The 14,983-nt window shown below is 41.0% G+C and overlaps 1 protein-coding gene across 1 annotated transcript; it reads left to right on the top strand.

The window, feature by feature from the left end:
* The first annotated feature begins 8,348 nt into the window (after positions 1–8,348).
* LOC128860650 (trypsin-like) lies at positions 8,349–9,517 on the top strand. The gene is made up of 3 exons (XM_054098297.1): positions 8,349–8,502; positions 8,570–8,932; positions 9,005–9,517. Exons 1-3 carry the CDS (start codon positions 8,389–8,391, stop codon positions 9,305–9,307), a joined length of 780 nt encoding a protein of 259 aa, XP_053954272.1. The 5' UTR covers positions 8,349–8,388; the 3' UTR covers positions 9,308–9,517.
* Positions 9,518–14,983: the final 5,466 nt, after the last annotated feature.

Consider the following 14,983-nt stretch of genomic DNA (forward strand, 5'->3'; position numbering starts at 1 on the left):
ACCAAGTCATTTAAATTGTAGAATTTTCGAAAAGATATACAAGTAAAAATAGTTATTTACAATCAAAAATGACTTTATTATTTTTCCAAATCTTGTCTTTGAAAACTGGGGAGTTCCAGAAAGCACAATATTAGATTTATAGGTGGCGCAAAATTAATCCCTCTATGCACACCACAAATAGAAGGAGGAGCTCGGCCAAACATCCAAAAAGGGTGTGCGCGCCAATTATATACATACCTGTGGGCAAAAAGTAAGATGAATTTGGTTGTAAAATGAAAAATCTTTATTTATTCTTGTAAATCAATTTCATCCCCTTCAAAAAAATCCCCTCTCGATGAAATACACTTATGCCAACGATTTTTCCAATCCCCGAAACATGCCAAATAGTCCATTTCCGGTATAGCCATCAGCACCTTCTTCGATTTAGCTTTTATCTCCTCAATCGACTCGAAACGCGTTCCCCGGAGTGGTCTCTTGAGTTTTGGGAATAGCCAGAAGTCAGACGGAGCCAAATCAGGCGAACACGGTGGTTGCGGAACGATATGCGTGGAATTTTTGGCGAAATAGTCACGAAGAACGAGTGCAGTGTGAGAAGGTGCATTATCGTGATGCAAAAACCAAGAGTTGTTGTCCCATAATTCTGGTCTTTTTAGACGAATTACTTCACGTAAACTACGCTTAACGCTCAAATAATATTCCTTATTAACAGTTTGGCCAGGTGGAAGGAATTCATAGTGCACCACACCACGAAAATCGAAAAAAACTGTCATCATGAGCTTTATTTTTGAACGACTTTGACGTGCTCTTTTCGGTCTGGCCTCGCCTTTAGCACGATATCCCTTGATTGGTCGGTTGTTTCAGGGTCGTAAGTATAAATCCAAGTTTCATCTCTCGTAATGATGCATTTGAGCTTGTCCTGATAGTTTGAAAGCATTGTTTCACGCACATCAACGCAACGACTTTTTTCCAAGAAATTGAGAGTTTTCGGTACCAAACGAGATTTGACTTTTCGTAGGCCCAAATGGTCTTTCAAAATGGTTTTCACAGATCCTTCTGATATTCCGATCATATCAGTAAGGTCTTTAACAGTCAACCGACGATTTTTGAGCACTAACTCCTTCACTTTATTGACGTGTTGGTCATCTGTTAACGTCGATGGTCGTCCGGAGCGCTCCAAGTCATCAACACGTTCTCGACCCTCTTTGAAGTCTTTGTACCACTTATAAACATTTTTCTGTGACATGGTCGAATCACCAAATGCCTTCTGCAACATGCTAAACGTTTTCGCAGCCGAAATTTCACTCCGCAAACAAAATTTGATGCTCAATCAAATAAGACATTGTAAAAATCGAAAAATGCACTCTTGGTCGTTTGGTAAGCACAAGCGTAAATATATTACTGATAATGACATTCACATGAAAGTTGGCCCAGATGTTATTAACAGTGCTGTCAACTCATGAAAAAAAAACCTGGAGCGAAATTTTAATACCGCGAAGTTTGACAAATAAATTCACCTTACTTTTTGCCCACAGTCGATATATGGTCTGAGGTCGATATATTTCAAAAAATCGCATCTCTAGACCGATTTAATACATGCAGGAGTTCATATCGACCACTTAAATATATAAGTTCCTATTGGGTATGAGCCCAATCTAGATAGATATGAAACCCGAATGCATCTTAATTGTGTTTAGAAAAAATTGACTGGCTAAGTCGACGTTTCTTCCAATCTTCGAAGCACTTCAAAAAATCATTTTTTTTATCCTGTTCAGCTCCTCCTTCGATGCCGTCTTTATCTCGTCAATCATAGCGTAGCGTCGTCCTTTCATGGGCCTCTTCAGTTTCGGGAACAAGAAAAAATCACAGGGGCTAGATCTGGGGCTTCATTGGTGTGTTGTTTTTGACCAAAATGTCGCGCACAAGCAACGATGTGTGAGCAGGGGCGTTATCGTGATGCAAAAGCCAATTTGTGTTCTTCCACAAATCCGGGCATTTCTGGCAAATTTCTTTGCGCAAATAGCGTATAACTTGCAGGTAATATTCCTTATTACCGTTTTACCATGTGGCAAGAACTCATGATGCACAGCGCCCCTGCAATCAAAGAAAACGGTAAGCAAAACTCTTACATTCGACCGAACTTGACGCGCTTTTTTCGGTATTGGTTCGTGCGGCAGCTTCCACTGAGGTGATTGAGCTTTGGTTTCCACGTCATAACGATAAACCCACGATTGCTCACCAGTTATGCCCCTCTGGAGCAAAGTTGGGTCGTCGCGGGCAGAGTCCAACATCTCAACCAACATCAGTTTTGGTACTAATTTTGCGGCGACCAGTTTCATGCCCAAATCATTGAAAAAAATCAAATGCCACGAGCCAATCGATATGTCTAGGTCCTCAGCAACTTTTCTAACGATGATTCGACGATTGACCAATGCCATTTTCTTCACTTCACCAATTTTTTCGTCTATTCTTTAAGTGCTCTGGCGTCCGGCATGCTTTTCGTCGTTCACATCTTCTCGGCCGTCTGAGAACATTTTGTACCACCGATAAACGTTGCTTTGGTCCAAAGTAGCTTCTCCGTATGACACAGTCAACATTCGGAATGCATGCGTGCACTTAATTTCGTTTTTCACACAAAATTTGATACAGGTTCTTTGATCCATCTTTTTGAATAAGTAAAAATCGAAGATGAGCCGAAACACGTGCAAGCAAAGCAGCTGTCAACAATTAACTGAACATTCAAAATGGCCGAACTTGTCGGCATGAGTGAGAGACATGAGTACCAACATATCGCCACAATGAATCGAAATTCGAATCTACGTAACCTGCGAAAATTCAAAATTCGCAATACTTTTTGAACACACCTCGTATGCGCATACGTCGAATAAATTCTGGCTCAGTTTAGATTAGATGACTCGTTTTGTGGTTTTTCACATCGCTCCATCGATCTTTAATTATATTGCTTGACGAGCTTTTGAGGGGGAAAAGCTGTAAATGGCAATAATTTAATTTACTATATAATCTTACATGGACTCACAGAAAAAGGACTCACATATGGATACAATTTTAATTAGAGAACAATTTTTGTGTGTTATGTAAATAATTATCACTTTGTGAGAGGGCCATTTAATATGGAGTGTTTTTTAAAAGCTATTGTAGATAACTTAAAGTGAGAATACAAAACAGAAATATTGTTGGAAGTAATTCTTTTATAATAATCTGATAGATAATTTCATGGCATTTGTTTTTTTTTTACCATAAATATGAGATCCGGTCCATTCGGTCTGGCTAGTTTTTGACTACTTTTCTCAATAAATCTGAATAATAAATCTAAATTAGACCAATCACCGAAAACTTGCTTCATTTGGCTTTAATTCTTGCACGAGCTATATTTTATAGGCACGTATACTAAGAGTCTTTTGTAAAATTTTCCACGTAGTCGAAGGACAAAGGCCAACAAGTTGAGAACGACGACGAATCCACATTTCGGCGTCTTCCTCAACACTTTGCTCTATGAGCTTCGCAAACAGATTTATTTATTTTTGTTTTTTGAAAAGTAAATTACCATAAAAATCACCAGCTATAATATAAATGAATAATTGGCTGGTACTCCGGATACTTTTTGTACAGAAGTCATATTTTACATTACATGTGCGTATAAAATGGTATCAAAGCATGTCTGTACAAATATTGATTTATTAGCCAATATGATTTATTAGCTACGATTATTTGAAGCATTTTAAAGACATTAAAATTATTAGTATGTGGAGTTACAGGTTGATTGAAAAGTTTTGAAAGCGGCACCTATTAACCAGTAGAAGCATTAAAATGTATGAGCCACATTAATAAAACTTCTTACAAAAGACGCACCGAGATTTTGTTTTGAAACAACATAAGTATAAATTTCACGGTTTCACAAAAATGGCTCTTAAGAATTATATGTAAAAAATTACATCACTTAAATGTCCACCAGGAGCACGTCTACGGGTAAAATCCGCCAAACAGTCGGTTCGACGAGATGTCGATGTTGAAGATTGTTCAGCCACACTTTGCGCTACAGCCACAAAATATTCTCAACAGAACGCCCAGTTCATTTTCTATCCTCTACAGAACCAGTTCCTTTATATTTTTTCACCAACCTTTGAATTGTCGACTCATTTGGACGATTATTTCCACCAAAAAAATGGTGCCATGGCGCATTGGCACACATGCGGAGCACCTTTGACTGAAATCTTTGCATAGGCCCCTATTATGAGTTGGATTCGATCTTCGATATTCACTACTAATTTTGTTAATTTTATGCAGGTCGAAAGTTGTGAGTATCAAACATCAATTACAAAGGCTGGTTGCATTAATGGACTACAATTGCTCTCTCAATGAAACTTATCGCGTTAGCATGTTGTTTGTTGTATGTCCTTTGTGGAGACCTTTCCTCAGAGTTTCTGAACGGCGACATTAAATATTGTTTTAGAGCGTATCCAGCATCACCTGAGATAGACAAGGACTATTAAAAACGGAATTTCAATTGGTGTTTATTACATACCGCTGAGCCAAGTATTGCGACGGCCGTTGAGATGATGCTCCTCTAAATGCCCTTTCAATGGCAACATGTTGAAAGCCATAGAGTCATGAGTAGCTGCTGGATTTTTCGCATTTATATAAGTTATTTTCATTGTACTCGTATGATCACAAAACTAAAATTTACATTATTCGCATTTAGAATTTATGATTCATATTCACATAAAAGCAAATGTCTACTCACAATCCTAGCATTAATTCTGTAGAATCCCTTCCTGGTGTAATACAAACGCTGAACTTCTTTCCTGGGAGCGACAATTTTAATATTCGTGCCATCAACACAGCCAATTATTTCTGGAATCCGATATTTTCTATCAAAATGTGCTTAAGTTTGTTGCAGATCAGTCTCTGTACTACTAAATTGTATCCATCTTTGGCAAATATAATTTTCCGGGACATCTATTACTTCCGATAGCACAACAGACACTGTGGGTTGAGCAAGTCCTAGCATACCTTCACTACCAATGCTCAATTGGTACGACCCCGAGCACAAAATCACAGAACTGTTGCTAGCATTAAAATATTTGGAATGGATTTGGCTCGGGTGCACTACCGCAACTGGTTTTCTGTACTGGACAGTAGGTTCATAAGCGCCTCTTTAGATAATCTAAAGTTCTTTAAAAATCTGTAAGGAAATTTCTGTAGTACTAAGTACGTCAACACATTTTGAAAATTGTGAACTTACTCACTGGAAACTATTTGTAAGGGGTTGGATGCGTCCCTCAACCGTTTTCTACATCTAGCTAGTTCCACTAATCTTTCATCGTCCGATGAATCGTCGAACCACAACTCCGTTGTACTAATTTGCACAAAAAATACTTTTTTTAACTTTCAAAAATGTTGTTAACAAAGAATTTCAATACAATCGCTTTTTCTTTTATTTTGATTTGCTGTATCAGCTGAGTAAAAATTATCTATTGTAAAAGCGTCGAGCGATCGAAATTCACAATAGTCCTATTCTTCAGCGAATGAACACCATAATACAAAATTAAAATTCGTTCGATCAGCACTTTCGCTACAGTCGAAGATCGAATGTTGCACATAATAAGAGCCTTTATTTCTAGATTTCATTTTCCCGCTGAGTCCCATAATTGAACTCCACACATCCATATCGGTTTCAGAATAGATTTGTTGATATGCAGCTTATTTTCTAGTGTAAGTGCTGAATGGTAGCCGATTAACCAGTGTAGTGATCGCAATTTCAGTCCAAGCTGCTTTCGCTTTAAAAGTGTATGCGATCGCCAAGTAAGATGCCGATCTAATAGAATACCTAAATATTTTGGCATTGGGGTATTGGAACGCTGTTAAGAGATACGTCAGGACATGAGCCGTTTCGAACTGTGAATGTTATCTGCGCCGATTTGCTTTCGTTAGCTTTTATGCGCCAGTTTTTCATCCTGTCGCTAACACTGTTAAGGTTTTCTTGTAGGTAATCAGAAGCAATTGGGGCAGGGTTACTCCTGGCCATGACGACAGTATCATCTGCATAGTGGCAGGTCTGCCGTGAACAAAGTGTACAAGAGGTCAAAGATGACATAAGAAAGGTTTCGTGATGTAGTGGAGGAGAGAAAAGGAATCTAGGCAGGAGAATTTCTTCAAGTCATCCCCAAAGGGCACGGTAAGGAATCTCAAGCGCCTAGCCGCCAGAGCTGGACATTTGCAGAAAAAGTGTTCTACAGTCTCTTTCTCTGCAGAATCCCCACAGTTTCTGCAATAGGGGCTGTACGGAACTCCAAGCTTCTCCGCATGAGTACCGATCACCGATCAGTGACCAGTGAACACCGCAATGAGTTTGGAAATTGAATGGCCATAGTGTTTTCGAAATAGCACACGATAAGACAGACCTCCATCTATTTTGCGCTTTTTTTAGAAAGGAATTGTGTAGTTTCCCTTTAACAACGGTCAAGGGGACACCGATGTCTGAGAAGGGAACCGGTTGTGTCGACCGCTTCTTAGCAAGCTCATCGGCAATTTCATTCCCCTCTATATTCCTGTGCACAGGAACCCAGATAAGGGAGATGTTTCCTGCACGTTCGAGACGTTTGAGTTCCTACTTACAGGAGTTCACCAGAAGAGAGCTGCAATACGGCGATGACGGGGCCTTGATCGGAGCTTGACTATCGGAAAAAATATTTATGTCTCCCTCCCAACAGCGATACCTAAGCATTTTGCATGCTTGATCGCGAAGACCTCTGCTTGAAAAACGCTGCTTGTTTCCGGCAGTTTAAAGGATACCGAAATGCTGGCTGATTTAGTGTAAACCCACGCTCCCACTCCAGACTCCATCTTGGATCAGTCAGTGAAAACAGAGGTATCTATATCCCTTGCACAATTCTCAAAACCCAGCTTGCGGATGGAGAGATCGGTGCGAAAAAGCTGGAGTTGGTGTAGATTTTATTGAATAAAAAACTACTATCATTTAAGTTAGGTTAGGTTAGCCAGTTTGCTTGCCTAGGACAAGACACTCAGTGACCCTAAGGGACATTGTGATACCTGCATTTGATTTCCATCCCCTAACTAAGTTGCTTAAACCACTTAGATTTTTTTAAGAAGGTAATTAGTCGTTCCAGTGGGACATTTTGCAAATTTCCCAGTCCTTCAAAGAAATAATCGCCAAGATATTTGCCACGGCTTCTTTGAAGTGTAGGATATTCGCAGGGAATGTTTTACCCACTCAATTTCTTCTTCATCTCCACAACTCCGCAGTGCCCCTTTATAACATCTATAAGTTTGTGGGTAGTTTATTTGTTGAATCAAAGCAGACATTTTGTCCTTTTCAGATTCAGTTTTGCCCAGCGTATTTTGGGGATCCTGTAGTAAGTAGTCAAAGCCCCTTCTATTGGATTCCGCGATTACGCTCAAGTCGAACGCAGGTCGTTTAGAGGAATGCTTATTTCATCTATCCCTCGCTGAAGGTTAAGCTCAGAGCCTTTCCTTGCACATTCATCCGCTCTTTCATTTCCCTCCACTCCAGAGTAGCCAGCGACCCAACAAAGTGTGGAGTTGTGTTGTTGGATAAGCGAGAGCGCCCTCCTGCATTCTTTAACACATCTTGAATTGATGTGCGCTGACCGCTGCTTGACTATCAACACAAAAGTGGTAAGGTCAGCGAGAGATAAGTCCAATAGTCGTATCATCGCTGCTTCGTCTGTAGCATAGATCTCAGCTTGAAAGAGGCTATACAGGCTTGGAAGTCTAAGGGAGTACACTCCCGACCCAGTGCCATTGTCCATTTTTGAGCCGTTAGTATAAATATGGTGAGTGTTTTTTTTAGAAATTCACATTCTATTTTTGCTTTCTTACTTTTTGATCAACCTGTGATATTGTGACAGATTTGAACCCAAAGTTAATTGAAAATAGTTGAAATATTAGTAAACATTTTAGAAATTTAAGAAATTTTAAAGAGAAATTTGAGAAATTTTGAAGAAGAAGAAGAAGCATAAAATATCTTTCTTCTACCCCACCTAATTTGCCATTTAATTTGTGTAGAACATCTGCTCGAAAGTAAATGAAATCTTTTGCCGACGTAGCAGTGCCGTGATTGATTTCATAAATGTTAAACAAGAACAAAAAAATGTATGTATTGTATATTTTCCTTAATATGCCAATCTACCTTATTTGCGTAGTAAGCGCCATAAACATCGCCCATACGCGTGGGTCAAGCTTATCTTGCACGTTTCTGTTATCCCTACTGGATAATCCGCGATTAGATTAAGCGCTGATGAGCCAATAAAATGCTGTGAATTTGCTGAGAACTCAAACAGTGCCACAATTCAGTTCGACTAAAAGAACCTGTAAGCATTTTCGTCCGTCATGTGGACTCGGTTCGTTGTTATTTTCGCTGCCCTCTTGGGCACAGTGTCCTGTTATCCACAAGGACGTGTCGTTAACGGCACCTCCACCAGCATAGAGAATTATCCATTTATGGTTAGTTGGAAATAAAATGAATTAGTGAATTTTCGCTTTACTTTTACTATCTTCCCTATGAAAAAAGGTCTCTTTGCGTGGCTCGACCGGTTCACACTCGTGCGGCTCCAGCATCATTGCGCCACGTTGGATACTCAGCGCTGCCCATTGTGTCAACGGCAGAACAGCTAGCCAGATCAGCATTCAATTCGCCTCGACAGAGATCAGCGCAAGCAGTGCAAATGTGGCCAAAGTGAAACGCATCATAATGCATGAGAGCTACAGTCCTAAAAATGCATATGCAAATGATATCGCCTTATTGGAGTTGTCTGGTCAATTGGTATTCAATTACAAAACCTTGGCGCCTGTCACTTTGCCTGAACAGGACTTCGAAATAGCACAGGTGGCAGAGGGTGAGCCCGGCATACTGGCCGGCTGGGGTCTCAATGAGGTGAGTATATGCCTTGTTTTTTGTTTTGCACTGAAGTAGCTATTTTCTAATGTTGCTTAATTTATTCAACAGACCGGTGGTTCTGTTCAGACTGTAATTCAAGAAGTCGATTTGAAAATCTACTCGGATGCGGAGTGCACTGAACGTCATAATGGCCGCACCACCACCGATCACATTTGTGGTGGCGTAGACGAGGGTGGCAAGGGGCAATGCAGTGGCGATTCCGGCGGTCCTCTGCTCTATGATGGGCATATTCAATTGGGCATTGTGTCGTGGAGCATCAAACCGTGCACTGTGTATCCATATCCAGGAGTTTACACTAAAGTTTCGCATTACATCAATTGGATTAAGGAAAACATTAAAGCAGACGCTTAAAAAGTAATAAAAGTGTTAACGTGATTTATACAATTCCTAACAATTATGATGGGTTTTTTAACATTTTTATTGCCGCGCATTGATAGCACAGCAGCGATAAAATAGTGAACATTTTTATACTGTCGCACAATTGGCTTTACAAATACAGGCCTTGCGTCGTTGAAATCATTATCGAAAAATAATAAAAGACCATTGATTGCATGATTTGAATTCACATAGTACACTATACAACAAACTTGAGCTTTTTCAGAAATAACAAAGTTCCGAAAATGAGTTCTGGTCGAGGGAAAAAAACAAAAAAAAGTGCTTGTAAGTGCGATTTGAAAGTTTACATTTGAATTTCTTTTTAAGGGATGTCAGAGATTTCACCATTTTGCACATTCTTATGATAAATCGGCAAAGGAAGCTATGCGATCTTTACAGTTTCACAGTTACATGATTTATTTCGTTCATTTTATGTTCATTTTTCAAATCATTTTACAGTTACATGACTTCTTTAGCAGTTCTACGCTAAACACCACGGTGAACATTTCCGTGGAACATTTTAACCCTCTAACTCGCACAAGATGCGGCCATTTTGTCTCTCTTGTGGGAAACCGCAAAAAATACTCAAATCCGAGGCATGTAACGGGTTAAAATGTACCACAAAAATATTTGTTATGAAGTTCTACACCGTGCCTACTAGCAGAGCTACACACACTGTCAAAAGTGGCATTATCAAACGCCCCCTCTATGTCTAAAAAGATGCCCATAGCGTAGTGCCTCCTGTCGATGGCCAGCTCTACCCTAGCAACAAGGTTTTGCAGTGCCGACTCGCAGGATTTTCCACTTTGATAGGCATGCTAAAATGGAGACAGAGGGTGAGCCTTCAGCGACTTCTGACGAATGCGCAATTCCACCAGTCGTTCAAGACTTTTCAGCATTAAGGAAGTCATGCTGCTGGGTCTAAAGCTTTTGGGGCTGGTGTAGTCGTCTCTTCCAACCTTTGGAATGAAAGCGACCCTCACCATCCTCCAAGAGCGTGGTATGTAGGCCAGTGCCAGGCCTGCCAAGACGATTTTCTTCAGGGTTGCTGTCACGGACTTTACGCCTTCCTTCATCATGACAGGATACCTATATGCCATCTGTTCCGGACGACTTGTAGCCGGCAAAAGATTTGATGGCAAATCGTATGGCGGCCTCATTCACCACAGATCTGGCAACGATCCAGTCATGCCGAGAAGGCGTAACAGCTCTGACAACTGCCTCTATCAATAAGGGCTGTTGCCGGCTGACGCTTTTCTGATTACCAGGAGAGTGAGATTCCATCAGCAAGCTGAGTGTCTCACTTTGCCGCTCTTTAAAGGAGCCATCAGATTTCCTAAGTGACCCCAGCTTTACGGTTGGGTCCTTTTCAGGATCCTAACCAATTTCGCCGTGTCACTCAGAGATTCAATCCTGAGCAAGGTTAGTCTTGAGGGCCCGGTTTAAAAGCTTTCTCGACTCACGCCTCAACGTCTGGAGATCTCGATTCCACCAAGGAATGGGAGTCCGGTTAGAGAGAGGTCGAATTGGACAGGCTGACCCAAAACATTCGAAGTCTTGGTGGCGCAACGTCAAGGTCCCGAAACGCCCCCCTAAACTTCTGCCAGTCTGTGTTTCTGGGGTTTCTAGAGGACAATGGCATTTGTGCCTCCTCGCCACACTGAAACTCAATGTACCTGTGGTCCGAGTACGAATCTTCTGCAAGGATTCTCCAGTTCTTGATTGACCACCCAAGGTTTGAGTTTGTTAGGGTGAGATCAATCACCTCCTGCCTTCTAGCTGTTACAAACGTTGGCTGTGAGCCCTTGTGATGTATGTCTAGACGAGAGGACGCGATAAACTTGAATAGTCGAGAGCCCCGTCCATTGCACTTGCTGCTGCCCCAGATTGTATGCTGGGCATTAGCATCGCAACATAGGATGAGGCCCAGATTGCGCCGGTCACAGAACCTCGCGAGATTAGTGCCCTTCCCCAGATGCAATCACAAACTTCGACCATCCGCTTCTACCTCTGTAACACACCTCAGCCGCTACCAGGTCTTGGCAACAAAATTGCTCAAGACCCATCACAGTGAGATGGGATGATACTATAAGACCGGTCCTAGGTCTACTCGAACTCCTGTCATATAATAACGTGGCCCCTTTCAACGCGCTTAAGCCACTGAGGCGGCCCCTAAAGACCCAAGGCTCTTGCACTGTTGTTATGTGGGGTAATGTGTGCAGCTGGGTAAGCCTTCTACTTAGTAGTGCAGTAGCGGCTTTGGAATGTTTCAAGTAAATCTGCGTCACCGTCAAGGGACGGTAGCTACAGGAACCGTCCGAGCCACTCATCTGGGATAGACATGGAAAGTGACAGCCCCAAAGAAGAGACTCAGACGGTTCCCGTACCGTTAGCCCATTACATCAACACTGGCCTCATGCACTCGCACCACAAGAGGAGCCCCTTCCTTTCCTTCCCGGTTTTTGCTCTTGGACTCGCCAAAGCCTCCTGCTGATGCCCGAATTCTGGGCATGTACACTTTCTTGCTAAATTGTATGCTGTAGGTCTAAGAAGCAAAAATTTTATTTAAAAATTAAAAATTTAACATTTTCTTCCAAAAAATAGAACTTTACTACTAGCGTGTAACATTTTATTATATCTTATAGCAGCTAGAGTTGAGTGCCGGTTGCAGTTTTTTACATAGAGCTTCCAAAAGGTGTTAGATGTACGTATTTGGTAGCGAATCTTGCCTGCAACACAAAAATAGTTCGATTCGAAGTTAGGCTCGCGGACAGTATGTATGGGCACTTGTAGTAATTATAACAGACAGAAAACAATCTACTGACCTCAAGATCGGACATAACTTCAAACTTTGATTGTGTCAATATTTTTTTCCGTTAGGGAGCATAGGTCCTTTACAGCCAGGTTCTTGGATAAATAAGTGGATAAGAAGTGTAAAAAAATCGGTATGGGAATAAGTTTCCGTCTTTTCTTAGCCAAAGTTACGAATTGTTTAAACAATTCAATAATCCAATATATTATGTGAAGTATGTGCCATTGGAAGCTACAACTTTACTCCATCTTTTAGGCAGCCCACGGATTTCTCTAACGAAAAATTCGAGTTCTTTTGACTCGATCAATTCATTGAGCTCGCAAACTAGCTCGCAAACTCTCGTAAGAAGTGAACCGCTTTCCGAAGGTGCAATGTCAGGGGAATACGGCGAGTGGGGCAAGGTTTCCCAATACAGTCCCTTTAAATACCAATGTGTGGCAGGGCGTCGTCATGCAGCAAAATCAATTTTTCGTGTCTACCGTCGCATTCCAGACGCTTTTCTCTGAGAGCTTACAACTCGATTCAAACGCATTAGCTGCAGCCGATAACGATCGCCAGTGATGGTTTCAGATGGTTTAACGAGTTCATAATTGGTGACACCTTTCTGATTCCACCAGTTGCACAACATAACCTTTGAAACATGAATATTTTTGTTCACTGTCGACGGACCTGATTCAACTGGCACGCTCCAACTTTTTCGATATGCGTCTTCATCTGATAATTGTTATATTTGAGTATTTTCGATTTTTTCCGGTGCCCCTTCGCGATATTTATCACTCCCACATACGACACGTTTCAACTGCACTTTTCTTTAAAAGGTAATAATGAAGCATGACTTCCCGTTCCCGCAAATTCTGTTTTTTCGTGACGAACGTAGTCATTTTTGACGTCAGATAAAAAAGGAGCTTTACGCTTCAAACGAATGCCAACTACTGCGATCGAGACCTCAAATATACTCCTTCAAATCCCCAGTATATTACTAGAGCGAACACAAAAATCAGCAGCGACACCTCTTTTACGAGGGCGGAAACTTACTCCCATTCCCAATATTTGGAGTCATTTATGTGGCTTAATAGATATTTTTGTGCGGCAGTCGACAACGTTGTGAGAGATTGAATACCTTCCTTGTCCACACATGAAACGTCTACCACGTGCTCTCTCTACTCTCTTCCGTAATTTGCATTGCCAGTAAATTTTTACTGATTAATGAAAAAAATTGCAGTAGAAAATACTGATAATATAATATAATTTTATTTGCATAAAGATCCAGCGGCTACGGATCTGAAAGGGTCTGAAATTATTTGTTAGGGTAACAGAGGAACCGGAAGGCCTCCTCTGCGTTGCAAAGGTCAGGTGGAGAAGAACTTGGCTTCACTTGGTGTTTTCAACTGGCGCCAAGAGGAATCGAAACGAATAATTCGTTGGGCATATTTATGCGATATCCCCGGAGAACAAATCTTATTGACAACCAAATTTTATTGCAAAATTGAAAAATTGATCCCACTAATGGCCAAGGATGCCTCGCGATATTCCACATGATGATCTTGCATTACCAATTGACACACAGCATCGATTATTTCTACCCCAACAACTATTTTTGGATGGCTTTCACAAAATTAATCTTCCAAGAATTGACGCGATCGTCATATCAGCTTTTAATGTCGTGTTGTACTTCAACGTCAAAAGTCGAAGTCAGTCTATCAATGCTCTCCTGTCTCAATAACCTACCTCAAAGGTCGTAATAAATCATTACACGCAAATGTTCCCCAGTTAATTTCATCTTTTGGGCGAGATAAATTTTTAAACTCACTGAAAGAAGAACAAATGAAGCTCGTAAGTCAAAACGTTATATTTAAGTTTAGGCTAAAAAATATCAAACTTTTCGGAAGAAATATCGAATTGCAGCTCATTCCAAAGCAATCCGCCAGAAACGCCCGGATTTGTGTGCCTCACGATAACGCTCCTGCTGACACATCGTTGGTAGTGCGCGACTTTTTGGCCAAAAACAACATGCTAATGATGCCACAGCCACCGTATTCCCAGATCTGGCCCCCTGTGACTTTTTCTTGTTACCGAAACTGAAGAGGCCCACGAAAGGACGACGCTACGCTACGATTGACGAAATAAAGACGGCATCGAAGGAGGAGCTGAACAAGACAAAAAACTGATTTTTTGAAGTGCTTCGAAGATTGGAAAAAACGTTGGCACAAGTCCATAATATCCCATGGGGATTACAGGGTTGTTAGTATGACAGAGACGTGAGATGGCTTAGTGACATACCGCGTTGGAAGCGTCAGTCCAAGCAGATTTTTTTCATGGAACAGTATACGCCACGCGAGTGCTCCCAAATTGTTGAAATTTACATTCAACAAAAGAAGTAAATTGTGAAAACTCAACGTGCGTATAAAAAATTAAATAATGTGAAAAGTGTGCCTTTTAAGAACACCATTAAACGTTTGTACGACAGGTTTTCGACTGGTGATGCTCTTTCTAATCCAAAGAGGCCAAATTGCTCTTGTACGGGCCAGTGTTAAGACGTCGCCAAGGACATCCGAAAATCACCGTTCTCAGTAGTTGGGCATTGCTCGGACCACTTTACAACGAATTATCCGCATTGACTTGCATTTATTCCCGTATAAGATTCAATTGACGCAAAGATTGTTGCCTGCGGACTTAAAAAAAACACATGGGTCCGTCGAATATAGACAACCCTGTACTTTGAAGGGGACAAAATAGATATTAATGAATAAATAAATAGTTTATGAAGAAACACAAAATTCCCGACACTTTTTGAACACACCTCGTACATATGTACATATATGAAATGGAATTTTAAAAAT

This window comes from Anastrepha ludens, chromosome 2 (genome assembly GCF_028408465.1).
Source record: "Anastrepha ludens isolate Willacy chromosome 2, idAnaLude1.1, whole genome shotgun sequence".
NCBI classification, from domain to species: Eukaryota; Metazoa; Arthropoda; class Insecta; order Diptera; family Tephritidae; genus Anastrepha; species Anastrepha ludens.

Excerpts from the sequence above, each read along its gene's own strand:
- LOC128860650 (XM_054098297.1), top strand. The coding sequence starts at position 8,389 with ATGTGGACTCGGTTCGTTGTTATTTTCGCTGCCCTCTTGGGCACAGTG. Across the intron at positions 8,503-8,569 it reads TAGAGAATTATCCATTTATG|GTCTCTTTGCGTGGCTCGAC; the intron begins GTTAGTTGGAAA and ends CTATGAAAAAAG. Across the intron at positions 8,933-9,004 it reads CCGGCTGGGGTCTCAATGAG|ACCGGTGGTTCTGTTCAGAC; the intron begins GTGAGTATATGC and ends TTTATTCAACAG.